Here is a 27,003-nt window from a genome sequence, read left to right as displayed (position 1 = left end):
AATCAAATGTCCCCCGATCTTTCTTCCAAGCACATTTCTACTTGCTTGAGTATTCCGTCACCAAGGATCTACCGTAAGCACCAGCTCACGCCTGATTAGTTTGGAGCCAACGTGAGCAGCAAATCGGATATGCACGATGGCTGAGCATCTGCAGGATGAGGCGCCAACAGGGGCTCCCAATATCCTGGGTCTGTCTTTTCCTAGTCGACATGCATATCAACGGATGAAATCGTGTGATGATGGAGGAGAACTTAGTTTGACTGATTTCAACTCTTCTCCTCATCCAACTGAAATCAACGGAGGAGCTACGCATCGTTCAACAGAAATGGATGCCGATCGAGCTGTCTCTCCAACCACGGTCGGCTCCCAGCAGGACGTAAGCGTCGACGACAGAGCGGTTTCGCCAGTGACCATTGCTGAACAGGGAGAAGAGCCCCCTCGGACTCCTGGAATCTTGGTGTCGCCAGCGCTTCCTCAAGAACAATCACCAGAAATTGTGTCAGCCCCAGTGCCTGCGATACGGAAAGCCTCCAGGAAGTCCAGGTTCACAGAGATACTTAGAAGGTCTTTCTCGTCATCTTGGGACAAGTCAACCGCGTTTGAAGCAACTAGAGATGTACCGGGATCCGGTGTCTCTTATCCGCTTGGTTCTCCGGGAACTCCACAAGACCTAACCCATCTGCACCCGATCACCGAGTACAGCAATGAGGAAACTAGAGACGATGCCGACCGGTCTTCTCTGAAATATAGTAAGACGCTGACTGCAATATGAACAATTTGAAGCTGACCTGGAATCAGACCAGCCTCCCATGGACTGCCACTCGAGAAGAGACGTTCGCGTACGCCGTTCGAGCTGGCTATACATCATGTTAATGATACTCTCGGTGTACTCGACACTTCTCAGTGGGTTATGGTTCATTGTATCAATCTACCAGCCACGCTATGGACTGGGCATCTCATCGAGCAGCAGCCATCACGCCATCGTACCGTCCACAGCATCACTGGTAACCGCGCTCTTCGCTAAGACTACAGAACTATCTTTCGTGACTGTTTTTGTCGCATTTGTGGGACAGGTGCTGACCAGGAGGGCGTTCGTAAAAGGATCTCAGGGTATGACTCTTGCAGAGATGACGATGCGGAACTGGGTTATCCAGCCAGGCTCTCTATTTACGCTTTGGGACAGCATTCCGTATGCTGGCGGAACATTTCTGGGTTTCTTGACCTTGCTAGCCACCATCAGTGGCATCTTTTATACAACGGCATCCGATGCCATGGTCACGCCAAAACTGATATTTGGCAACTGGGAACACCAGGAACTTCAGGGACTAGTAAGGGCATCCTACGGGAATCCATACTTCGTAAGAGATACCTGCACGACGCCTATCAACAAGACAATCGACGAATGGAATTCCGCGCCGTCATGCCTCGATGTATACTACTCGGGCCAGTCTTATCGGAATCTGCTGGCTTTCATGGGTTCCTGGCAAACACTCGATCAGAATGACACAGTCTTGCAATCAACGACAGATATCCAGGCAAGACCGGCTGGGACTGCACTATTATATGATAACACCACGCTTTACTCCACGTGGGTGGATGCCGAGTTTAGCGATCCAGCAAAGCAATTCGAAACTAGTAAAAGAATCATCAATAATGTCACGCTATCCATGCCGCATCCTGGAGTCTACGCTGCAGCAACCGACCCAGTCAATGGCATCCTGCAGCCAAATGATCTTTCAGGTGTTGGTGAATACCAGATTCGAGCCAGCGTTGCATCACCCACGGTAAACGTGATGTGCGTCAACATCGCCAAGTCTGACTTGGCGCCGCTGATCTACACGGAATGGCCTGATGCGAAGAACAACCGGACTGACGTGCCTGACCAAGTGATTGGCAATAAGAACTGGCAAAACGACGTACCAGTTTTCAGCGACAATGAATGGCTCAATAAGACATTAGTAGATGATGTCTTTCAGTGGGGCGAAAAATATGGCCGCCGTCCACCAGTCTTCCAGCTAGTAAGTACTTACGATATTGCTTTCGCCAGAAAACACATGCTGATGCTTTGGGACTAGTATCCGCTGGACTACAACATGATCACCAATACAAGCGTCTACATGTCTGACTCGCTATACTTGCTTGCCAAATCAGGACTAATCGAAGATTATACTCTATGCCAGCTCCGTTCCTGGCTGTCGCCGGAATGCTCGACACAATTCAATATATCTGGGATCTCGGGTGCACAGATGCACGCTCGCTGCCAGGATCCTACCGACGAGAATTCTTACTCACATTCCACACCAGGGCTTCCTGAAACCCCATCCGTAGATTGGAAGAACATGGCGGATCAGTGGCGTCTAAGCATGGATCTGAATGGCGGCATCACCAACAACAATGCTTCAAACGCCCGTATCATGACCAACCTCATTCTCGACTCGGCACAACTTCAGCCACTGCTACCGTCAATGGCCGAGGCCCTGGCCGTACTCGCCTCCTCAACTCTCATCATTGGCTCAATTGGGACTTCTTATAGGCAATACTGGGACGCCTCGTATCCTTCGCAGAATATGGACGTTGGAGTGTATGAGTCATTCAACTCCACCCTTAAGACGCAACAGTACGCGTCTTCGCATGTCGAAGATTGGCAAGCCATCTTCTACCCTGTACTTGGGTTGGTATTCCTCATCAATGTGGTGTGTCTTCTGTACCTCACTTTCGCACATGGCATGGTGACCGACTACACGGAGCCGCGGAACATGTTCGCCCTAGCCGTCAACTCGCCGCCGTCGAGACAGCTCGAAGGAAGCTGTGGCGGCGGACCAAGGGCGAGGGAGTTGGTCGTTCCCTGGCGTGTGCATTATCAAGAAAATGCAAACCACTATTTCTTCGAAGAGGGAAGCGACAAGCCGTTGAGAGGCAAGTGGAGGAATTCGACTGTGGGTAGTACAACAGGCACAAGACTCCTGTCAGATGATGGACCGGAAGGGGGACGATATCGGAAAAGCTATAACAGGTTAAGTTCTAGCCGAACTTGGCTATAATAAAGAAGAAGAAAAAGTATTAGAAAAAGAAGAAGAAGAAGACATAGATAAGACTATAGAAAGTATTATAGATTGCTTGCATTTACGAACATGTTGCATAGCGTTAGCGTTTAATTAGTCTACAACAGGATGATAGATATGATTCATGTCAGTCAAAACAGGATTCCCAAGCAAGCTGGTTCTGGTACTGTTATATCGCTTATCAAGCATGGTGGTACCACCACTCGTTCACAGACTTTTATAAAGTAAACTCCAGCTGGGACAACACTACCGGAACAATGTAGGAATCGGTTCTTCTCCCCCGCAATTCCGGGTGAGCTCTATTCCGCCCGGCTCCGAAACTCGGGATCTGGGGGCCCCACGATTGCCCGCCCTAAATGTCTGCGAAATATAGTCGCGGGGTAGGTAGGTTTGACGAAAAGCTCATGTACAGCAATCTACGCGATCAGTTCGTCTCTCCTTTCTGCTCTACATGTCCTGCCTCCCTTTTCTTATATCCAGGTCGACTACCATCGCACTAAGAATCCCTCGCCCGTCCCACAAACCGAGGATATTATATACCACTACCGCCCGGAGAACCGTGACAACCACCCCCCAGCCCAAGATGCGCATCCCCTACACCCCGGACCCGCCGACGACGACGGACCCCTCGGAGCTCGAGGTGATCGAGCGGGTGAGGGCGCGCCGGCACCCGAGGCCCCTGCAGCCGCTGGACCTGGCGCTGCTGCACGCGCCGCCGGTGGCGGACGGCTGGAACGCGTTCCTGGGGGCGGTGCGGACGCGGACGACGATCCCGGCGGCGGTGCGCGAGGTGGCCATCTCGCGCGTGGCCGTGTGCAACCGCGCCTGGTACGAGTGGGCGCACCACGCGCCGCTGGCGGTGGAGGCGGGCGTGCCGGAGGCGGCCATGGAGCTGGTGCGGGCGGAGCCGCTGGAGGGTGTGACGCCCGCCGCGCGCAGGGAGGCCGGGCTCGGCGACAGGGAGTGGGCGGCGCTCAGGCTCGCGGACGAGATGACGCGCCATGTCAGCGTGCGGGACGAGACGTTCGCGGAGGTCCGCGAGCACTTTGACGAGCGCGAGGTCGTCGAGCTGGTCGCGACGGTGAGCTGTTATAACTGTGTCAGCCGGTTTTTGGTCGCGCTTGACGGTGAGTATCTTTTCCCCCTTTCCTCTTTTCTGATTTCATCTTCCTCGACCCCTCTGGTCGTGCTTGGGCGAGACGGAGCGAGCAGCTGGAGTGGTAAAACAGAATGCTAACGTGGTCTTGTCTAGTTGGCGAGAGGAATGGCACTGGCCCTGATGCTGGACACCATTGATGGACGTGCTGAGATGATATAGTTACGGATGTCGGAACACAACGTCGGACAGGATAATCAGTCTCGGAGACTTGGTTTCAGCCAATATGTGATGCACTTATATCGGGGCAGACAGGTGGTTGGTGTTTGTGTATCATGATATTCTAAATCGTTAAGTACTTGTTAACATTACTCATCTTTTTCGCATCCCACATAAAAACCCCTGTACACATAGTCTCCGTCCGTACATACATAAAAATGACATCCATGCTTTCAATCGGAATCCGAACAAAATTGTTGGTGAGGGTAAGTTGGTGCAGTGAAAAGGGGAACTTTGGAATACAATCCAAGTATAGTCATCGAAGGTGAAGTGCTCAAAACCAAAACATTAACGGGGGTATCCAACGCGTAAAGCCAAAGCAACTCTCCATATGCGCCTTATCTCCAATGCACCACAAATGCTAGCGCTCAATGATGCGGTCATCAGCATGTCTCATGCTTCGTCTTCTATCGCAGACTCGGTCAGTCGTGCCTCATGTCGTAAATCTGCTTTCAAACTCCTAACGTTGTTCAGGCTGAAAGGCGAAGGGGTGTGTGAGGGGGTGCTCGGCGGGCTGCTCAGGGGTGAAAGTGGCGGGGAGCGCATGGCCTGCTCGATCGACGCGTGTCTGTTACGCAGGATAGGCGATCTCTGTAACTCGGCGACTACGCCCATCCACCCGGTGCGATGCGGCGGCTCAACCTTTTCACTATGACCTATGGTCGAAGTCGTCAAGCGGCGCAGAGAGGGTTTCTTCTTGAGGCTGTCTGACAGAGCGCGATGTAAGGCCAGCCTCGGCTCTTTGGGCTCATGTCTAGCTGAGAAGGGAGACTTCTCAAGATCTCTCTGGGCAGTTTGCTTGTCCTGCTTGTCGCGATGACTGAGCGATGTCGCGACGATGCCCATATACACCGTCAGGAAGCGCATGCGCAAGAGATCAAGCCTGCGTATCCTCTCCTCCAGCTCTTTCCTGTGGCCGGCCCATAGTATTCTAGCACTCGTGCGCAACATGGTGCCTCGCTCGCTGACGAGCAGCCCATTCAGAACCTCGCGCAGGTCATCCCCACCCTTCTGTATCTCCCGGAGGAGACGCCCGAGGCGCACCTTGTCTTCCAGGCGCTGGACACGCGCTACATCGCGGTCGTAGCTCTCGTTCTCATGTATCGAATCGTCGACGGCATCAAGGAATGTTGTGACCTCGTGCGGCGCTACTATGTACGCATTCGAGTAGCGGGCGAGGATCTGGGCAGCGACGACCAGCGCAAGGCAAAGCGCTGTGGCAAGGAGGATTAGGGTCCAGAGGAGGGGTGTTGGTGGATCTGCCATTCTTGTGCACTGTCCAGAGGATGTCCCGTATGTTGACCCAGTTTGCTGGCTAGCTATTCATGACTGGACGAGCGTGCTATATTTTCGCGCAGATTCGTGGATTTCGTATAATTAAGGTCATACGAGAATATGCAGCTCAGCGAATTTGAAGGCGGGACAAACGGGCAAACAAGGTTGATGACGTTCCCTCCAGCTCTCTTTGTGGTTTAAGTCGGACGCGGAGAGAGGGAGGCGGCTGGGGAAGTATATATTATGCAAGTGTGTGTGTGTGTGTGTGTGTGTGTGCGCGCCCGCCCGTGTGCTAAATCAACGTAGGTATCGCATGCCACCACTACCACCACTACCACTACTAGGTTACCTAGTTGCTGCTGCTTGCGCCCGTCAAACTCGTGGCAGAACATGGGGTTTGGCCAAAGAGCGGGTACGAGCCGCCGATGATCGCATCGAATAGGCCCATCATCAGCGCATTGCAGCCCTAGGCTCAGGACCCGGAACCCAGACAGAGCTGAATCTGTCGGTCACTGCGGCCAATCTGCTGTGATTGCTCTGTGCATGTTCGAATCGTGGACTCCGCCTGGCATGGGCATTGCATTAGGCGTCACATGTTGCTGCACGGTTGTTAGCCCAGAGCTATACTTCCCCTTCCCCGTCCGCTGCAGCTGGGCTGGTGGTGTTATTAGTGATGGGCGGTGAGTTTCGCAAGTTGCCGTGGTGCTAGGATTCCGCGACGTTCAAGACGTTGGCAGTCATTAGAGAAAGGAAGGAAGAGGAAACAGGGAAGTCTGGGTTGGAGAGGAAAGGAGAAGAGGGAGAGCTTGACACTTTCAACTCGTTCAGCCGCAATCTAGTATGTCTAACGTAGGACTTGTCCCTCTTCTCTGCCTGCACTGCATGTGTATGTGTCTCGCCTTGACGCGATTGAGGTTGACATCGAGCTGAACTGCGCTGTAAGGGCCGCCCTGCTAGCAATGGCGGGGCAATTCCACTGCCGGGTGGTGCTCTGATGAGGGGTCAATTTTTTGTGAAGGTTGCGACTTGCACATTGCGCCTTCGACTGCACAGCTCGGCAGCCCAGAGCCGCAAACCAGCCAACCGACTCCCAGCAAGCCGTTGCCTTCGCCGACAACGAGGTTCGTTCGTCCTGCTCCGGCCTTCGCAACATCACAAGACCATGGCCGAACCAATCCCAGCACCCGTCCCGGACCCCGCGCCGCCAGAACCCACCATCCACGACTTCCCCCTGCCGCTCGCGCTCACCTACCCGGCCGCGACGGAGCCCGCCCTCATAACGCAGGGCGCCGAGGGCAGGCTGTACAAGAGCTCCTATCTGCTGCCCTCGTTTCCCTGCGCGCTCAAGCACCGGCCCTCGAAACCCTACCGGCACCCGCTCCTCGACGCCAAGCTCACCCGCCACCGCATTCTGGCCGAGGCGCGCATCCTGCAGAAGTGCCGCCGCGAGGGCGTCGCCGTCCCCGCCCTCTACGCCGTCGACGAGGCGAACGGCGTCCTGGCCATGGAGTGGGTGCCCGGCGCCCCCGTGAGGGTCAGGGTCAACGAGTGGATACGGCGGCGGAAGGAGCAGCTCGTCGAGCTGGGCAGGGACGGCACGGCCGAGGTGGCGCGGGGCGAGGGCCGTGCGGAGGAGCTGCTGGGTCTCATGAGGAGGATGGGAGAGGCCGTGGGCAAGCTGCACAAGTGCGGCGTCGTGCACGGAGATCTCACGACGAGTAACATGATGCTGCGGCCCTGGGAGAAGGGCAAGGCACCCAGCAACGGCCAGGCCGAGGCCGCCGAGGGCGGCCAGGAGGAATCGTTGGAGGGCGAGATTGTCATCATCGATTTCGGCTTGGCGAGCCAGGGCACGCAAGACGAAGATCGTGCTGTGGACTTGTATGTCCTAGAACGCGCGTTTGGCAGTACACACCCGAAAGCAGAGGGCCTATTCTCGGCCGTCTTAGATGGATACAGAGGTACATTTAAAGGTTCGCCGGTAGTGCTCAAGAAGTTAGAGGATGTAAGGATGAGAGGACGCAAGAGAAGCATGTTAGGTTAAAGGGCACCAAGCAATTTGTCTGCACGAGTCCGACTTGCCACTATACTCAAGATCGTCTTCGCTCTGATTGGCTCGTGTTTTCGTCGAAACGGTCGATAGGAGTCGCGCCATGTCTGCTTTCCCGTAGGCTCTACATGCAATGTCACCCAAGTAGCTGAGCAGATGACGGGGAGCCCTTTATTCGTCCGTATCGAAGTTGCATCAGTATATGTACCTGACGTACCAGGTATGAGTCGAGGGGGCGAGGACGGACAGAGACAGACAAACAGTCTAAGCATCCATCCCACTCAGCTAGACCCCCCAGCACTTTCTCCGAAAGTTGCTATATGGGTCATCGCAACGCCCTTTCAAATTCTTTGCGGCTGCTGTGCTGGAAGAGCATGGATCAAAGCCAACACGCTAGGATAAGAGGTTTGAAATGTTCATGTAGGTGCCGGATATGTATGTACGTTATGAAAAGATGCTAGTCTATGACTGTTGAGCAATGAATCCTGCCAACATGTAGGAGCGCTATGCGAAAAGTACGCCAGTCCACCCAGAGGAAAAGAAAGCCCGAATCATGAAAGCCAAAACCCATTAAACCATCATTGCTCAAGGAGCTGTGCGCCTGCGAAATACCCCTTGTTCTCGATCACGCCGCGGTCTTTCACAAAGGCTGTATACTTCACAACCCATTGCGGCGTCAAGTCGCCCCTGAGCCCTTTGTCCGAGCTCTCATCGGCCAACAGGCCAGCACCTTGCAGTCCCTGGCCGAGCAATTCTCGTAGTGTACCGCTAGGTAAGATGTCTGTGCAATCGGTATGTGTTAACAGCTCGATGCTCTCCTTGTTTGCCAGGTCAATCAGTGGAGGTGGCACGCTGCAGCAATTCCTCGTGTTGATTTGGTCAACTGCGGGGCGGACTTGAACTTTCTTGATAAAGTTGGACAGTTTTTCGGTGCCAAACTCGGCCACGCCCAGCCTTTCTACTTCGCCTCTCTCATGTAAAGTCTCCAGGGCGGTCCAAGTGTCGACTTCGTCCTGGGCATTACCCATGGTCGAGTTCATCTTGTCTGCTTCCCATTCGCAATCGCCTTCAAATGAGATGCCTGGATATGAAACAATGAGCAGATCAACATCTTTCACCCCAAGCTCTTTCTTGACCAGCTGTAAAGCTGCATCGATGTATTTCGATCTCTCTGACACGGGCGCAGTAGGCAGGAAGAAAAGCTTCAGCGTAATTTCGTAGGAATCCCTGTCCTCCTGCAGGCCGACTGCAGACCAATCAATGCGCGGCACATATAGCGAGTCGCCAATCTTCTCTGTCCATACATCAGTGACCGGCTTGTCACCGTTCACCTGTGCTTCAATGGCGCCATTGCCATTAGCAGCGCCATCGACGTTGTTGAAGGCGGTTGCGTAGTCCTGTTGTGCGGCTAGGAAGCTGCTTCGGAGCGAGTTTGTGAATTCGAGATTTGATCTGTACGCTCCCGGCTTTCGGATGATGGAGGGCCCGCCTGCGACGATGTTCCTGATCACGCAATTAGTAATGAGAATTTCGTACGTTACCCCGAAAGGTAAAAAAAGACAAAAGCAATGCGCCGCGGGCTTACCCGGTTGACAGGATTATGCTAGTCATTGTTCGCGATTTTCTGGGGCTGTATAGACCAAGTCTCTCCAAGTAGGAGAGGATGATTCCCATCGCAAAGTCCAACGCAATAATACTGGAAATGATATAATTAAGTCTACTCCACGATCGCACTCTTCGGATGGAGGGGTAAGATGGAATTGGGAAAAAAAGATCAAGACGTCAAGTGGGGTCCTGAACGGCGCCGCCGAGAAGGGAAGGGCGAATTTTAGGTAGAGGCTGAAGAGGCGGCTAGTCAGGGTCTGAAAGTTACAAGTACAGGATCAATGTCTTGACTAGGATACATAGACTGGAGGAATAGAATGATCTCAGTATGTTTGGCCCAGTAAGACGATTTCGGTCGACTTTGGGATTCAAAGCTAACGTGAAATCGGCGGGTAAGAAGCGGAGTTTGTAAGCAGACATCCACAACCTTGGGTCGGCGTGGAGTTGTGCTGGGTACTACTTAGTCAAGGTATCATAGTCATTAAATTGATAGATGAGTGGGCACTTGCCGACTTGTTATACTACTCCCAGGTCAGCAGACGGGTACGGAGTAGCTGGTTGAATGCAGATATCGTGGATCCAGCCACTTTACCAGAGTTCGCTTTTGCCGCGGATAGTACGGCGGCTTTGCAATGACCGTCGATAGCCTTGCCTCGCGTCGGAAACTCCTCAACTAGCAGTCCAAAGCAGCAGGCGTGGTGCAGGTGGTGAGCGTAAGATGCCGTATTCAGGTCCTATAGTTTGTCAAATATTCCCCAAATGTCGTGGGATGAGGTGTGATCCGTCTGTGTATGCGGTTCGACTTGTGGAGGACTGCAGGCATTTGCTGCACGTCAAGCTGGAACTGGCTTTTCTATCCCACGCAAGGGCGAACGAATGAGCGGGATCAGACGTGGGGGCTTCGTGCAGCGGTCCAGTTGAGCAGTGCGCCGTAGAGCTCTTATAAGTTTGTGATGGGATGGGTGTTTCAAACCCGTGGCAAGAACTGCTCATAGCTACGCTGGAACATTTGGTCTTAAGGTCTTACATATGGCAGCTTCGAGGTTTAGCCGCTGGTACGAAATCGTGTACGTCCTAATCCAATCCTTGACTATCGTATGTGTTATGGAGTGATGCCTCTGGGTGCTTGAGAATGACTGTCTTAAGGACGATTGCAAACATGTTGTCATTTGGATGATATGTTATAGATCAAGATAAGAGTAGCCGAGCACTTTTTCCAGACTTTCAGCTATGTAGCTTAAGTAAGTACCAGGCATGTGATCAGGAGAGGTGTTTGGGTTGAGATTGAGATGCGGTGCAGCGTGTCTGGATGCCATGCCCAGGCCTCAAAAGGCCAACCAAGCTTAAGCTACGTCCCCAGCACACTGCCCAGTGCTTTCATTCTATCGGCGGATGGTTAGCGCCGCTCCGGGACCTCACGCCCGCTAAATCATGATCATGATCCCACTGCGGTTGTCGTCGCGCATTCACTCATTCATTCGCATTCGTGGCCGACCAGGTTGTGATTGTGACAAAGAGGCGGCACCTGTACTGTACTCTATCGAATACTAACCCGCCAACTACCTCATCTCGGATCCACCAACCCATTTCTTGACACCATCTCCGCACTCAAAAACAGCTTTCAGAACTTTTTCTCTTCTTCCCGTAGTGGTGGTGCGAGAGCATCGTCATGGCTATCAAGTATGACCAGCCCCCTCCATCACCCCCCGGAGGACTCTGATGCAGATTTACCTACAGCTTGATGCTAAGATCACGGCAGCTATCTCATCTTGCTCTCTAGACAGGGCAAGGTCCGTCTGGCAAAATGGTTCACTACCTTGTCTCCCAAGGACAAGGCGAAGATCGTCAAGGACGTCTCTCAACTAGTCCTCTCCCGGCGGACGAGGATGTGTAACTTCCTCGAGTACAAGGACACCAAGGTCGTCTACCGCCGATACGCCTCGCTCTTCTTCATTGCCGGCTGCGACTCTGACGACAACGAGCTCATCACCCTCGAGATCATCCACCGATACGTCGAGCAGATGGACAAGTATTACGGCAACGTGTGCGAGCTGGACATCATCTTCTCCTTCACCAAGGCATACTACATCCTTGACGAGCTGCTATTGGCTGGAGAAATGCAGGAGACTAGCAAGAAGGCAGTGCTACGATGCATAGGGCAGCAGGACTCCCTAGAGGACATGGAGGTAAGCTTGTGACTGCGCGTTCCATTGCTCGTCATTTTTTCTATCTTTCTTTCTTTCTCCTTTCCTTCTGGGGGACTCTGGCCCGAGTCTGTTTCCATTCACTAACACCATTTTTCTTCTTCAACCCAGGTCGAGGACGAAGTTACAAAGATCATGTAACATTCATGTATATGGAATCAAAACATACCGGAGGCGCCTGGCGTTGTCTTGCGACGAGCGCACAAGTCTCCAGGATGAGATATGCTTGGGACGGTGATCGCTAATAGATATTGTTTGCTCAATTAACAGGATTTCGAAGAGTTCAAAACTGCATTAAAAGCAAATGGACTACTCTGAAGAGGTAACCAGATGTGCATGGCTTTTCGTTCAACGACGTGTGTCACCATCCTTGTGGGAGAGAGACCAAAAGAGAAAAAGAGAGGATTGAATTCTTTTAACACAACACAATACAACACATTGCAACGCAACGCAACGCAACACAACGAGGCATACGGAAATAATTTTCCAGGGGTTTGGGTACGTGACTCTTGCATTTGAGAGCTCTAGACGATGAACTCGTCTTGGATAGGGGCATCATAGCGGGGTAGATACATAATGGCTTGGTCCAGATACCATGGAAGCCAAATTTTGACCATGCACCAAAGCATCGGCAAGCAATTGAAGACAAGAAACATGACGAAATGAAACGACCCATTAGAGCTTCTGAAGCTTCCACGCTCAACATCCGACATGCACGATATCAAAGGGACTGATGTGACGGTTGGCTGCGAATCCTACTCGTGGCACCTTGACGACGTCTCATTCGTCGTGCCTCCTTTGGCCGGCTCCTCCTTGGTGTGAGGACGAGGTGGAGGCTTCCACGCTGAAAGCAACAACCTAAGAAAGCGCCCCCGCCAAACCTTGGAACTGGGAGGCACGTCCCATGGCCGCTGACAACGCCAGAAATTCGGACACTTCTATGTTGGGCATGCTGACATAGCCCGACGACAAATGGTGTCGCGTTTGTGACCGCGGGGATATTGCTGGTCTCCCGTTGAAGGTATGAGAGACTGACTATCATTAACCAGGAAATTGTTCTTGTCCCCGTCACGAAACTGGGGACTCTACGAGATGCCATCTGCTGTAAACACGCACGCTTTAGCGCTGCCCCAAGCAGCTCATGTGCCATAGTGTCCGAATTCATGAAGCCAACTCCAGCTGGGTCAGATAACACCACCCACCAGCATCCCGCTGATCATCGACTGTTGCTCCCATCGTCCCGGTTCCCCTTTGTCCATTCGTTGTCCTCCTCCCGCAAAACAACCATCTTCCGCCCAACTGTTCAACCACCAAAGACCACCATCTCGTACATATGCCTTTCTCTGCCTGCTAGACGACCATCGTCTGGCTAGTTCTATTACTCGGGGCTGATAAGCAGGAACCGATTCCGGGGTTTGTGTTTGCTGCGCAACCAACTCCTCATCCCAGCGCTTTGTCAGAGAGACAGGACACGAATAACAACAATTATTTCATACCCTTCAGCATCTGGAGTCGTTGCCGGTTTTGCAGCTTCGGCAGCCGAATAATCAGCAGTTGTTGTCGCGTCTAGCACTGACTTCCACTTCACCTTTACTTCACCGTAGCACTACAACAGCGGTCGACGTCATTACGATAACAACACTACATTTGCGACAATATTCCACTTGATCAACGCAACACGTTTCAACATGAAGGTAAGTTGCACATTCCAGCGGTGTTTACCACTTCAAATGCGCCAACGGTTTCCAGTTCCTTCCGATTCGCGACTTTGATACGGTTACGTCCGCGCTCAACTTTACAACGCCGGACTTGTGCGTCAATGGAGGATGCGACTTGTACACAACGAAAGCCGCCGGTTCGGACAGGAAGCTATACAAGTCGATTGATCAATCGCTCGAGTCAAAACATGCTGCCCTACTCAAGTTCGGCGCATCGCTGTCACCGCCCCAGCGCGAACAGATGGCGGCTTCCTTGAACTTGTCGCGATCCAGCCCATTTGGTCCGCTTTCCGATATCCAAAGTCGTCGCACATTTGCGTATTTGATCGCAACCTTGAATGCGAGCCATCCCGACTACGACTTCTCGCATGTGCTGAGACCTTCCGATTTTCGGCGGGAGCGCAACATCCGCCGCGCGATAGCGGCTTTCGATAACACCATGAGCAATGTGCGACCATTGTCTCTTCTTTCGCCCAATCTTGGTTCATCTTATCGCGCATATGGCAGCTCCCCTTCGAGCTTGCCTGCCGCTGGTGGTGCAGCCATCAGCAGCCCAGCTTGGGGCCCGCAAATGTGGGCTATGGTTGATAAGGAGATGAGGCTCAAGGACTGTGTCTGCTTCTCCTACCAGCCAGCCACTGACCCTTTTGATGGAGAAGAAGCCGCCATATGGAGAATGCATTACTTCTTCTTTAACAAAAATCTTAAGCGTGTGGCTTACATGTACGTCAGGGGGGTGCCGTCCCTAATGCACTCGTCGCCCGCTTTGCGACCCAATGGCGGAAGACGCGGGAGCAATACCCTTGCAAGTACGTCGTTTTCATCGTCTGGCGCAAACAAGCGCGCCAAATACTGGCTCGGTGACAGTGTTGCAGACCGAGTCATTGAGAGTGATGCTGAGAACGAAGAGGACGATGAAGAGATGGAGATCTGGGACCCCGATGAGGATGTCGACTTCGACCCTTTGAATGCTACAAAAAGCAACGAGAACAGTGAGGATGAGTACCTCCAGAGCGAAAGTGAAGACGAAGAAGACGATGGTGATAGAGCTCAAAGCCCCGTACGCGGAGTTAGTGAGGACATCGCATCGCGGATGGAGATCGAGTAAACTCTTTTGGCATTGACCACCTTTGCATCAGCCACACACTCTGATGCAAGAATTTGTTGTTTGTACATCCCGAAACAACTGGGTTACACTGAGGCACACATGCTTCCACGTTTTTGCTTCATCAACTGAAGAACGATTCACTCGTGCCGCTTTTTGTGCATCTTCACCACGTTGGGTGGGAAGAAAATCGGCCTCTGCGCACAGCAAACTTTCAACCTCCAGATTCCAGTGAACCACACACTGGACATGTTTTTTCCTTGCTGTTCTTGTTTCTAGTTATGTCTTACATGTACATGATTGGTTGTTTTCGGTTTCCGGCGTTGGTGGGATGGTTTACTGCTCTGGTCAGGGAGAGCGTTAGTGAGAGGCGCTGATACCCCCAGATTTTCTGCATTTTTCTTGCTTCTACTGGTAATACACGGTATCGTATGACTGAATCATGAATTATTCTCGGCATATGCATGGGTGGGTGCTTATGGTTGGTATCGCTGGTGGTGAGAGAGCTGGCCTTGTATCGACAATTGGAATGAGCATACAGGAGAGCACACCCGGCGCAAGGACACAGTCGGTTGTTCACGTGCATGAGGTTCACGTTCGTGTGGACTCGAGATATGCGCAGATGAATCATGGCAGATTGCACGCAAGATAGCAACTGAATTGAACTTTTTTAATCGATCACTACCTCCACACTTGATAAGCCGCTGACTTGCTTTCATCCCTGGTGTGGAATTTTAATACGGAATAATTATCAGAACCAGGAAGTACGGTGGTGGCGCTCACGCTTGGCTCCATGTTTATAACATTGAGCTTGACAAATGGAAAAGTAAGCTTTCTGCCTCTAGTCTAGAGCTCTTACCTGGGCAGCTTCTTGCTTGCTAAAAGAAATTAAGAGTTGTTAGCACGTTGGAGAGCGGGTGCTTTCCTGGGTAGGAATGTTGTATGTTGATTTATTATGGCTCAGAAGATGGAACGAAAATTATTGGCGTTACTGGCCAAAACTTCCGCTAGCCTCCTTCAAATACGGCCGAGAGTCTACTTAACTCGCACGAGAACCAACTCCTTCTTATCAGAATACCTATATTGAAATGGTGGGTACAACTCGAAGTATTGTTCTTTGTCCATGGGAAGACCAAGTGTAACATTGAAGGTCTGTGACACCCATGGAGTAAGGGACCAGCTGGACACTATGGCGTAGGAGCTCTATAGCATCTACTTTCGTTCGACCATGTAATGAGCCGTAGTTACTGTTACAGCTTCTGGTCACCATTTTATTAGAATTTTCACTAAGCTGGCACTTGGTATCCGGTATTCAGCAGTGAGAGACTCATACGTGCTGCTTAGTCACAGAAATAGCTCAAAAAACCTCTCGAAGTTGAAACATAAATCATCTCAGCATGATAGGTTCCAAGCTACCTGGAATACTCATTAGCCAAGGATAATCATCACTCATTCAGCTCTATCAGTTCATATCAACGACCAACTGATACCCACTTGCGATGTCTGATTCATTGGAAAGGATAAAGAGTCAAGATTAGAAACTAAGAATCTATCTCTATTGGAATAAACATATCACGATCTCAAATGTACTCGGAATGTTAAAGGAGGCATATCATGCAGACTTGTAGCAACTGAATTTGAACAAAAGCGCGAACATGGCCATGCCTTTGTCCCTCGAGGTTTACAAATATGGAATTGTCAAATTGAGATATATTCTGGCAAGATTAGACATCTGTCTATCATTCGCTTCATAGCCTCTTTCAAAATCTTCAAACTCCAAAAAATTCGACTTTGTTGATGGCGATTTCTGACAAATCAAACACGATGACGACGTTGAGCGTTTCTCTATCAGGGTTTGATTATATCAAGGCCAGCGGAAGAGGCGAGAAGGTGGGTAGCCAGAAGAATACCGCTAACATCTGGGCCAGGGTCATTCTGTCCAAGGATCCAGATGAAAGCCATTCCGTCATGTCTCCAGATCTGTTCAATCGCTTTTCCAAATTGTGCAGGTTAATGAGATAAACTGGCGTTTTCTCTCGAGGAAGTTCGGAAGGGCCTCATCTGGTGTTTTCTTGGTTACCAAGCGTCTCGTGGATGGGAGCTGGCTCATCTTAAAGTCGCATATTTTTGCTGGCTCACTCGTTTATTGGTTTGGCCAAGAAGAGCCAATTTCGTATGTCTGTTGTTCACTGGGTTGGTTGTTAGAGTTTTGTGGTATGATTTCTCACCATTGCTCACGGTTCGTGTCAGAAGTCCAGTGACGTCGATAATCAAAATCCACTGAGCAGCCTATTATCGCATGTTAGACTCCAAGGGCGAGTAAGTGGGCCGCGTCATACCGAGTCTGGATGATGTCTCGAGTTGGCAAAGCAGAGGCAAGGGATTCCTCAGAGTTGCTCCTGGCGCCAATGGATCCATTCGGTAATCAAAGAATCGAAGGTAGGATGGGCATCCTAATCAAAGACGATCGAGACGACTGACATGAGTAGAAGTGCCTATATTGAATATCCTGCAGTGACACTTTGTGCCATCACGAGATTGTGGTCGACTCTAGGCAGAAAGGTATTAGAATCAAAATCGTCTGTAATATAAAATATTAGTTTTGCGATGCATAGGCATGAAACGCATCCCTGTTGATCTGGGTTATCAAGGTATAGATAGTATTCGGAATCAGTGAGTTTAGAACGATTCTGCACTTGATGAGAGATATTCAGTACTTATATGGTAGCTGTATTCTGTACATTCAGTGTTGGTCGTCCTTAGTGCTTACTTGGTCGCATTTGGGGGTGGAATTGATGTGATAGTGGTTTGAGCTTACCTCGGTTCGGTTACACGCTGTCAGCGATATCTGTCGTTGTGCTTGGCCCGCTCTTTGCCCATCGCAGACGTGTGTGAGCAGGTTGATGTATCTGTTATCAACATCAAAAGGTTAGCACTCATTATTACCCTGCCAGTTGCTGTGCTCTTAGGTGACAAGCCAATGACAGGAGACGACACCGAATCATCTGAGCCAATAATTGGCAGTTAGAGTTGTGTTTTAAACAATGAAGTGGAAAAGAGAAAAATTGGTGTGAGATAGCAGAAGCACATAGCGAGTCGAGGGCTGTTGACCATTAGCACAACTGGTCTAAAATTTTCTTGAGTGTGTGTTGAGGAGTGTAGTTGTATTACATCATAAGAAATTCCCTGTTCTATATATCACTAGTGCAACAAGGAAGTAAATCAGATCGCTTTGGAAGACTTATAGGCCCCTATTGTCGATAATTAGGTATGAAGAATGGCTAATAATGGGGACTGCCACAGCGAATAGCACAGAACCTGGAACCCAAACTGAGATCGGCAATACTTTCTACCATTGTCGTCGATTGAAACTTACTGTTCAGGTACAGCTAGAAGATTCCTGTGAGGATCCCGAACACAGGAGCATCTGTCATGTTATTTGATTGTGCACATTTCAATAGTCGTAGGATCTGGACGCTCAATATACGATGCAATGACGTCTCCCAGTATGACAAGCGGCACCTGTCCATAACCCCCAAGACCTACAATAACCATAACGGCTGTGGTTGTCTTGATTAGAACACAGAACGTAATGGCAAGAAGTAAGTTCGGAGATAAGCCGACTTAGCGAATCCGTTTCAGAGATTCAAGTGAGACAACAGCTCACTTTCAGATTGGCAACATCAGTACGAGGCGGATAGTGGAGGCAGATTGTTTCCATTCAAGACCATGAGCCTCACTAGTACTGTAGTGTTCACACATTCTGATTGATCGAACACTGCATTTGAACCAAGTTGCCCAATACCTCATTTCACCGTCTTTATGTCCACATGCTCCATCGTGTATATTGAGTGATTGAAGCAGCCCTCCTGGTTTCCTTCATTGCTGCAGATTGCGACGGCCTTGTAGACGCCAGCATAAATGGTGATGTCTCAAAAGCCGTGCCTTCCTCGCGTCTACCAACAATCAAGAGCAGCGTGCTAATTCATCTGCACCGCCTATTTCAGCAATCACTTAATCCATGTTAAAGCATCCTTCTTCACCCAATCATTCTTCTTTCCATTTATTCCCATCACTCACCTCTTTCATTCATCCCAGCTCACAGATTACAGATTACTATACAATCTTTTTTTTTTTCTCTACCTGTGCGGACTTGATCCCAACACAAACTCCTTATGAAGTAGTGCCATCTCTCATTCCGTCCGCCACTGCTGAATCGAGACTCGTCTTGAAGTCTGTTGCCCCAAGTTCGTTTAACGTCATCACACAGGATGGGTCGCCTGCCGTATGCGCAGGAACTTGCGCCCAAACCCATTGCACCTACCAGTTCTGACCAACGCGTCCCAAACCAAGACAGCCAGAACGAGAAGCTGACGCGACCTCGTACGAAGCATCAGCATATGGCAGCCTGGGAGAAAAAAGTCAAGCACTTGTTCGAAACCAAACACAACACAGAGCAGTTCGGCCCTTGGGATCCGTACTCTCGCCTGAAGGGAAAGGGAGCTGTCAGGAACGAAGATGTAAAAAGATTTTTCAATGGCTTCGACATCCCTATGGGCAATGACAAGCTGGTTTATCGCCAGAGGTTCGCAAGCTGGGCAATTGGTGAAGCTCTGAAAGACTACCTTCCTGGTCACTTCAACCTGTGTGGTGAAGTGATTCAGAATGAAAAGGTAACCTACCATGTTGGCCACAACAACAAGGAATTGCCCAAGAATGTTGTAGATGTCATTCGTGCAGATGGTCAATATGACATTGACGCCGAGGTAAGTTGTCACGGATTTATCAATGTGAGGAAGCTGAATAATGCGGTTGCAGGACCCCATTCCTCCAAGCAAGAAGAACGATGACTTGGAGATTTCTCAAAGCGTTAGTGGCGCAGCTCAAGCCTTGATCTCCGGGTCACGTAATAGCTTGGGTCCTCCCATTCAACCCTGTGCCACTTATCTCCAGATGGACAAGGTTGGAACCTATGGTGAGGAGTCATTTCATTCTCTACAACTGATTATTAGGAAAATTCATCTAATGGGTATTATTAGGTCGAAAAAAGCTAGGCCTGTGGAACTCTCCATTGTTTCCTGAGGTCAAGGTCAAAAATGACGATGACGACGAAGAGGAACAACTTTCACACCGCAGAGGCCAAGGGCGTTATAGAAAGGGCATGGCCAAGGCCAAATCTGCAAAAAAGCCATCCAAAGGATTCCTCGACAGTCAAATTACAGGTATCGTTTGGATCCTATCCCGACTTCTTGGAGAGCTTCCTAAACTGCGCGACAAAGAGACCCTGGAGCAGGCTGAAATTCGTCGAAAACTTCGAGGGCCAAAGTATGGAGGAGCTCTGCTTGCAGATTCCATGGGCCTTGGGAAAACCTTGACTGCTATTGCCACAATTGAGCTTATGGCTAGGCGTGGGCTAAACGTGGAGATTAACCCGATCACCGGTAGAAAGATGCATTGTCCAATCCTGATTCTGTGCCCGACTGTCACAGTTGCAGCACAATGGGTTGAGGAAATTTTACAGAGTACATGCCCCGAGTCCGTAAGCGATATTCTTGTCGGCGGAGCAAGTAGCAACGAATTTCCGCATGGTTATAGAGTTCACCATTTGTCAGACACAGCATTTAATGTGTGTCCGGAGGAGGGTACATTCAACTCATGGCCCATTTCACACAGCTATGTGTGGGATATGGACGTTGCCAGAGCTTCAAAAACAGTCATTATTCTGCCGATACACACATGGGCGTTACGTACATGCTACCGCGACGAGGACTCCGAAGAACCCAGCTGGCGCTCACTCTTTACCGACAATGAGTGCTACTTCTCTATTGTCTGTGTTGACGAAGCACACAAGGTCAAAAATGCATCTACAAAGCTCTTTCGGAGCGTCAGTCTACTTCTAAGACAATACACACTGCTTATCACCGCCACACCATGCTTGAATACCTTGACGGACTTGCTGGGTCCAGCAATGCTGCTCTGGGATACTGCAGAAGATAATATTGAAAGAACGGCTGGACTTTGGGATCGCATTGAAGGTATCACTGACATAACGGAACTAGATGATCTAGAAGGCCTCGAGCCTCACGACGCTCTTCGGTTGGCGGCAGGCCGGCCTAGCCTCCTATCAAGGCTTATTTGCAAAGACAGAAGGGGCAATGGTCAAGATATCGCAAGTACGAGGAAATATCTTCGGTATTTTGAGTCACTGGCAATGCTCAAGCGTGGGCCTTCTTCCATCATCTTCGAAGACTTTAATAAGTCTAAACCTCTTTCACTGGAAGGACTTTTCCCTGTTGTCGATAATTGGACTGTCGATATCGACGTTGACCAGGAGTCAGCTTCGCAGTACCAATTTGTTCACCTCCACTTGCTCCTCGACTACTTCAAGCTCCTAAATAACTGGACAGACGCGATGAAAAACAACAAGGGTAGTGGTATAGACCCAAACTATGAATCTCTGACTGCCTTGCATCGCCAATGGCAGATTGCTTCATCGTCTATGGATGTGTGGAGAATCGACACACTATTCAGTGAATTTAGCGACGATCATGGCGAACCGTATGGCACAATGGCGTCGCACATATGGGAGATGCGCCGGGCTGGCGTGACTTTCCGGGAGCTTGCCAAATTCCTACTTGGACCCGGAGAATCTACACCAAAGACAGCATTAGACTATCTGAAGATAGCAGTCCGGGGCTCACCCATTCTACGCTACATTTTACATGACCTAAAAGAGAACGTTTTACCAATAAAAGGCAATAGTATAAAGAAGTTGCTGATCACAGAAGCTATTCCAATTACTGCATACTATATCGAGCTAGTTCTGCAGTTCATTGGTATCAATGCTCGCGTCCTCCATGCCAAACTTAAAGAAGCGGAGCGGAAGGAGCTTGTTGCATCGTTCAACGATAGTTCATGGGGCTCGGTCCAGGTTCTCATCCAGATGTACACAGTTGGGGTTGCAGGAACAAACCTGCACAAGAGTTGCTCACGCGTCATTGTGGCTTCACAAGCTCGTAGCTTGCCTGTTCAGTCACAAGCTGTTCATAGAGTCATCCGCGTGGGCCAAACTCAAGATGTACAAGTTTTTCGCTTGAAGGTCACCAACTCGTATCATGCTTTCCTCGAGAGTAAGTCATTTTTATGATTGTATCAAATTGAGAACTTAAAGTATACTAAGTGATTTAATGCAGGCCGACAGATCGAAAAAATCCTTCCAGAACTGTCAGCTCGGGCCCAGGGCGAAATGAATACCATTTTGGTACAGCTTCTGAATATTTTTCAGCGCGAAGTTGACGAGGCCTGGAACAGCGATGAGGGACAGAAGCTGATAGCAGAAAAGAACCTGATAATATCGCAACCGATCCTTGAGCCTATATTCTCGGCAGACACTGCATTGACCGGGCAGCCAGCTTCTGCTGTTGTTGACTCTAAACGGGAGGCAGCAATCACTGCTGTTAATAAATCCAAGGACTTCATGTCTTTATATCAAAAAGAGGAGGATCCTCTCTTTGTTGCACAAGGAGACGTTATTGAGATGGTGAATTCAACGAGAAATGCGGATAAGCCAAAACCTAATATGCATGTGGACAAGAAGCGCAAACTCGACATGGCTAATGGACTACTATCAACCATGCCACGTTATCCCAATTTATCTTATGATATTCCAATGGTTTCTACATCCAAGGTTGAACGAGACGAGGGTGCACACGAAAACTTGGAGGAGATACAGGAAGAATATGGGGAAGACGAAGACGAAGACGAAGAGGACGCGAATACATCCGATACTTCAAGTGTCACGTCAATAAGCATCACGTCGGCGACCGGCTCCCAAAAGAGGCCTCGCGAGATACCAGGTTTTGAGGGCTGGTTCAGAGATGATATTGAAGACGTTACTGAATTAGAGGCCTTTTTGGCTCTCAAACCTCGCCGAGAGTACTACGAAGAGTTCAAGAGGCTGCCCAAGACTAAAAAGCACTTTGATCACCGCAAGAATCAGCTTCGGCGACTGCTGTCTTTCCGCCATACTGAAGCAGATGGGCACACATCAAAGCCTTGGAATGAAGAGGATCTTAACAATGTGGCTGTACTTGAGCGAGGATTAGAACTCATGCTAAGAGTTCGTCATGGAGCCAACCATATCGACATGCTGCCATTCCCGCATATCAACTTCTCCGACATTGACCCTGCTAAACTTATACCTCTTCAGCATGAGCTCGCCAAGCTTACAAGCACAGATCACGAAGTTGAGGCATTGTGTGTTCAAAATGGATCTAGAAGAGTTAAAGGGGATTTCAAGGAATTGGTCAAGGGCATCGATACTAGTAAGTCTCTGAGTGAGATCGACAAGCAATTTGCAGATGGGGTGAACCATGGCAGCAATCCTCAAAAGAAGCCCCATCAGAGGCTTGGAAATAATGTTGAACAGCCCTCTGCTACTGGAGCCACAGTAGAGGAGCAAGACGACGGTGGCGATCATGTCGAGGTAGAAGACCCCTGTTTTTATGATATTGCACAGGATGATATGTCCATCTCACACTTGAAGGACGCAGGTACATTGGGTCGTACTGAGAACAAAGTTGAGGCTTTCGTACACCAAGATGTCGATATGACGGACGCAACTCTCTCAAAGATGGACGACAGTAAGGACGAGGTTAAGAAGTTGTGGAGCTGCGCGACAAACGATGCATCAAACAGTTCTGGCGATAACAACGACCCTAGCACGGAAAGCCATAATGAAAAGAAAACCGGCATCCAAAGTATGACGATGAAGCTTAATGCCTGGATGAAGTTAAAGAACAAGCATAACGACAATGAACTAGACGAGATGCCATTGGCTGATCCACCCATTCCGCCGAAGCACGAAGTGGACAACAAGCACTTTGATGGCCAGGAAGTCAAAGTGGAGGAACGTTCACAACATGCGATCTCAGACGAAGCTTTCAAGGTAAAGCTTGAGGATGAGCCGGCAAAGATTGCCAATTCTACCGAAACTCAGTCCTTGAGAGACATGAAGAGCATTCCTAGTAAGCAGGAGAAACTTCAGCTTGAGGTAAAGCCTTCGGTGTATTTGAATGATGACACCCCCACAGAATATCGCACCTTGATTAAGCAGGAGCCAGGCCTTCTTAAGGAGACTGACTGGGCCACCTTTGCGGACATGAAACCTATCAAGAATTGGAACTATTCAGGCACTAAAATTGCTACGCTTGATACAGAGAATGTGGCCATCAAGCGAAAATTGAATACTGAGAATACAAGCTTCAGAGGTGGCAGTGGTGGCAAGGTATCCGACAAACATCATAAACCTATCAAGCAAGAAGAAGAAGAAGAAGAAGAAGAAGAAGAAGAAGAAGAAGAAGAAGACGACACTAGTATGCTGGCATGCATAAAGCGCAGTAATACTGAGGATTTGAAGGCTTCTGATACTGAAATTCGAAACGTCAAAGTGAGACGTGGTAATCATCAGACAGTCAGTCATCCTAATGTCGTTAGAATCAGTGGTACAGGTATTCAATCTGACCCTTGGGTGCTCTAACGATTGGGATGAGAGGATAAGGCTTCCATACATCCGTTCTGCTCTTAAGCAAGCCGGAAGTTGCCACACTAATTAAGGATAAAAAAAACTTTATAGTGGTTTTTGGGTTGAGATATCTGCAACGGACCCCAAGTTCGTTCACGGCTCTCGGGGTGAATCTTCGAGACGGCACTGCGACGGGGATTATCACAACTAACTTTGAGCACGTAATAAACTTAAAAACGATCATGAAGAGCAGGCCCTTCGGATTGGGCGTGTGTATCTTAAGGTTTTCCGTATCGCGCTGACTCGGACCTCTGTATCTTGGTAGCAATTACGTTCAGCATATGATGATGTTTTCTAGACCGATCAAGCTGGTGGATGTTTCGTACTGGATGAACTTGAAACATACGAAATTCCATAGATGCAACATGATGTCCGTTTCTGTGCTGACGGCACCTTTGTCTGCTCAGTTCCAGGAGTTTTAGGCTTAGCGTGTGTCTTTAAAAGTAGGTAATTCTATATGTTACCATCTACACTTTCTAGCATGTCCATAAAGTGCATACTGCCTACCAGAAGCGCCTGGGCTTTTTGTTACTGTTTCAATGTAGCCCCGAGGACCCTAAAACCATATGGGAGTAGAAACTACTGGATCTGAACACGTTAGTGAAGAAACTGGCGGCAAATATCAATTGGGACATGCTGGTTGAAGCATTCTTTGCGGTTATGTTGAGTTTGCAGGGATAGAGAAAGAAAGATGCTTAGCTTTGATACATGAAACCGAGAGAACGAGACTGAATTCACTATAACTTCCCAGCTTACATATACCAAGCTCCAGTGTTGAAGGTCATCCTTGCGTCACTTGCAGACTCGCTTTGCTTGGGAACAGATTCTTGAGAAGCCGCCCGCTCCTTGATTATACAGATTACAACTTTCATCACAGATATAACAGTACCCGTTCAGGTGCTGCTAGTAGGCACGAACAGGTTGAGAAAAGGAGGTACAGCACCTCTATTCTACATCCGGTCGTTCGAGACCGCACAGAATTGTAGCACGGCCAATCGTTCGAAATCTCATGGCAACATGAGATCCGAGCCAGATGCTACGTCAAGCCCCCGGCGTAGTGTGGTGAATGAATCAAGTAATTTGTCCAGCGGCCCGAAGATAGTCTCCACTGCAAACCCAGACGCCCGGTTCCTTGCGCGCTGCGTCCAGAGTTTCGGGCCTCCTCGCTTAGAAACATCAGCTCACTTTTCTTCAACAATTCCCAATACCTCATTTTAACACTACTTAACGTGAGCCCTGAATGGAACTAACTCTCTAATCATTATTAAATCTCCGTCTCCAGACTTGGCGTGACAGCGCTAATCGTGGATCCGGCACAAGACACCGAAATGCTAGGCGCAATGGGAATTAGGGGGCTCAACTAGCACACCCCCCACTAAGCCCCGGCTACAAAAGTACGACTAGATATTGCCCAGAACTGCCATCCTCTGGGCAAAGTAGCTTGGTCGATGAATCCAATCACTCAATAGTGGCTGCACAATTCAGAAATCCACTAAATTTCACCTCACACAACTCACATATTGGTAGGCTAGGATGCATGTTGGTAAACTTGGATATTCTAATGATTCCTAGATGCCTGTAGATGTGGTACTTGGACATCGTGTCTCCGTGGCTCTTGTCCGAAGCTATTGAACAGGCATTGCCGTCTCGACCACATACAGCCGACGAGAACTTGCAAAACAAACTCAAGTGACCTGGACCGATATGCCAGCCAGGAGTTCATGGCAAGTGTATGGTGCAATAATGACAAGTTTATCGTACTGATCTCAAAGCGACACACCAACAACTGGCTTCTACAGTTGGTAGTTGCCGTTTCGTTTTCTCCCAAGACAGAGTTCTGTTCGTCTTTCTCTTCCTTGTGTAGCTCCGGCATTTAAGAAAGCAACGACCACAATTAATCTACGTTCGTTACCTGGCAGATCCAAGGACCAAAGTCCCGGGGCAGTCTTGCAAAATCAGGCCACACTGGCAGTTGGTGGCGTCAGGGCCGGGGGACTAACGTTGAGAATCGACCCGAACCCGAACGCCCCGAACTATGGTACTGATACTGTTGGTCAGACGAACTACCTAAATGGATACTTGTGGCCCCCATGAACACTGCTACCTGCTATTAACAGGCCGCTACAGTATGCAAGCAGGGACCTATGACCTCAATTTCTCCAAGAGCCTGAAGGCCCAATTTATCAGGCGCGAATGTGTAATTGTATCTCCATGCTAACAAGAATAATCTGATCTCTACCGGATGTATCTCAAAGTCAAGTCGATTCGGCACAGGGGTAGGGAGTAGTTGCTTATTCTGCCCAGGAGCAAGTCCAGACGGCCTGGAGCACTTTATTGGCTCTCATCCTGGCCCGTTTCTTGTTGCAACCCCAGACTTCCAAAAGAGGACCCCCATACCGGCCCGAGGAGTAGATCCTCCGTTCGAGAGGAGTCAAACAACAAACCTTAACCAACTGACAGGGACCACGCGGGCCCTCAGACCTGAGCAAAGACATTCCGACATCATTGCGCTGTGTCACTGGCGGCACTGTACACAGTAGAAGCTAACCTAAGCAGGGAAGGAAAGCGTTATCGCCTACACAGCTTCCCCCCTTTTTATTTTTTACCCTTTATTTTTATTTTTATTTTATTTTTATTTATCTAAAACTTTTTCTTTTCCTGCTATGCATTACCACGTGCGACTGGGGTCTTCGGAGCAGCACGTTTCAAAGGCGGTTTTTATTTCTCAGCTCGCTCAAGCCTCACAAATCCGGAGCGCACGATGGCTGCAGGTGATTGCGACGAGCGCCTTCGCCACAACAAAGATATGAAGGTTGACAGCAAGCCAGATGCCATCACTGTTTCGGATTGGTGTGCATGCTTTCTCTGACCACGAGATGGATGAGTTAGTAAACCCATATGACTTACATCTGTCGACACACCTTTTAGCTTATCTACAAGCGAAGGCTGCGGGCATTTTTGTCTTTGAGTGCTTATTAATGTGCACATATTTTGCCCTCTCGCCGTGCTCCTCACTATTGCCGAAG

General features: G+C 49.7%; 9 protein-coding genes across 9 annotated transcripts; 7 read left to right on the top strand and 2 right to left on the bottom strand.

The window, feature by feature from the left end:
• Positions 1–3,041, top strand: BKA67DRAFT_690250 (uncharacterized protein; the record flags this gene model as incomplete). Its single annotated transcript, XM_046109126.1, has 3 exons — positions 1–749; positions 799–2,018; positions 2,076–3,041. The coding sequence occupies exons 1-3, from the start codon at positions 137–139 to the stop codon at positions 3,039–3,041; spliced, it is 2,799 nt and encodes a 932-aa protein (XP_045959720.1). The 5' UTR covers positions 1–136.
• Positions 3,042–3,645: 604 nt separating this feature from the next.
• On the top strand, positions 3,646–4,358 carry BKA67DRAFT_515325 (AhpD-like protein; the record flags this gene model as incomplete). The annotated part of the gene is made up of 2 exons (XM_046097717.1): positions 3,646–4,189; positions 4,315–4,358. The coding sequence occupies 2 exons, from the start codon at positions 3,646–3,648 to the stop codon at positions 4,356–4,358; spliced, it is 588 nt and encodes a 195-aa protein (XP_045959719.1).
• A 472-nt stretch (positions 4,359–4,830) lies between these two features.
• On the bottom strand, positions 4,831–5,703 carry BKA67DRAFT_534377 (uncharacterized protein; the record flags this gene model as incomplete). The annotated part of the gene is made up of 1 exon (XM_046099859.1): positions 4,831–5,703. One exon carries the CDS (start codon positions 5,701–5,703, stop codon positions 4,831–4,833), a length of 873 nt encoding a protein of 290 aa, XP_045959718.1.
• Positions 5,704–6,874: 1,171 nt separating this feature from the next.
• On the top strand, positions 6,875–8,174 carry BKA67DRAFT_621614 (kinase-like domain-containing protein; the record flags this gene model as incomplete). Its single annotated transcript, XM_046105487.1, has 2 exons — positions 6,875–7,288; positions 7,334–8,174. 2 exons carry the CDS (start codon positions 6,875–6,877, stop codon positions 7,754–7,756), a joined length of 837 nt encoding a protein of 278 aa, XP_045959717.1. The 3' UTR covers positions 7,757–8,174.
• A 166-nt stretch (positions 8,175–8,340) lies between these two features.
• On the bottom strand, positions 8,341–9,373 carry BKA67DRAFT_591805 (uncharacterized protein; the record flags this gene model as incomplete). The annotated part of the gene is made up of 2 exons (XM_046104764.1): positions 8,341–9,265; positions 9,348–9,373. 2 exons carry the CDS (start codon positions 9,371–9,373, stop codon positions 8,341–8,343), a joined length of 951 nt encoding a protein of 316 aa, XP_045959716.1.
• A 1,663-nt stretch (positions 9,374–11,036) lies between these two features.
• Positions 11,037–11,712, top strand: BKA67DRAFT_534374 (AP complex, mu/sigma subunit; the record flags this gene model as incomplete). Its single annotated transcript, XM_046099858.1, has 3 exons — positions 11,037–11,047; positions 11,127–11,553; positions 11,683–11,712. The coding sequence occupies 3 exons, from the start codon at positions 11,037–11,039 to the stop codon at positions 11,710–11,712; spliced, it is 468 nt and encodes a 155-aa protein (XP_045959715.1).
• A 1,286-nt stretch (positions 11,713–12,998) lies between these two features.
• Positions 12,999–14,539, top strand: BKA67DRAFT_237316 (Maf1 regulator-domain-containing protein). The gene is made up of 2 exons (XM_046095666.1): positions 12,999–13,265; positions 13,321–14,539. The coding sequence occupies exons 1-2, from the start codon at positions 13,260–13,262 to the stop codon at positions 14,395–14,397; spliced, it is 1,083 nt and encodes a 360-aa protein (XP_045959714.1). The 5' UTR covers positions 12,999–13,259; the 3' UTR covers positions 14,398–14,539.
• A 4,126-nt stretch (positions 14,540–18,665) lies between these two features.
• On the top strand, positions 18,666–23,932 carry BKA67DRAFT_657387 (uncharacterized protein; the record flags this gene model as incomplete). Its single annotated transcript, XM_046107106.1, has 4 exons — positions 18,666–19,160; positions 19,213–19,369; positions 19,434–21,524; positions 21,588–23,932. 4 exons carry the CDS (start codon positions 18,666–18,668, stop codon positions 23,930–23,932), a joined length of 5,088 nt encoding a protein of 1,695 aa, XP_045959713.1.
• A 415-nt stretch (positions 23,933–24,347) lies between these two features.
• Positions 24,348–25,196, top strand: BKA67DRAFT_560693 (uncharacterized protein; the record flags this gene model as incomplete). Its single annotated transcript, XM_046102478.1, has 1 exon — positions 24,348–25,196. Exon 1 carries the CDS (start codon positions 24,995–24,997, stop codon positions 25,193–25,195), a length of 201 nt encoding a protein of 66 aa, XP_045959712.1. The 5' UTR covers positions 24,348–24,994.
• Positions 25,197–27,003: the final 1,807 nt, after the last annotated feature.

The sequence above is a fragment of the Truncatella angustata genome, assembly GCF_020726525.1.
Source record: "Truncatella angustata strain MPI-SDFR-AT-0073 chromosome Unknown BKA67scaffold_3, whole genome shotgun sequence".
NCBI lineage: Eukaryota > Fungi > Ascomycota > Sordariomycetes > Amphisphaeriales > Sporocadaceae > Truncatella > Truncatella angustata.
This window is presented reverse-complemented; position numbering and strand designations above follow the sequence as displayed.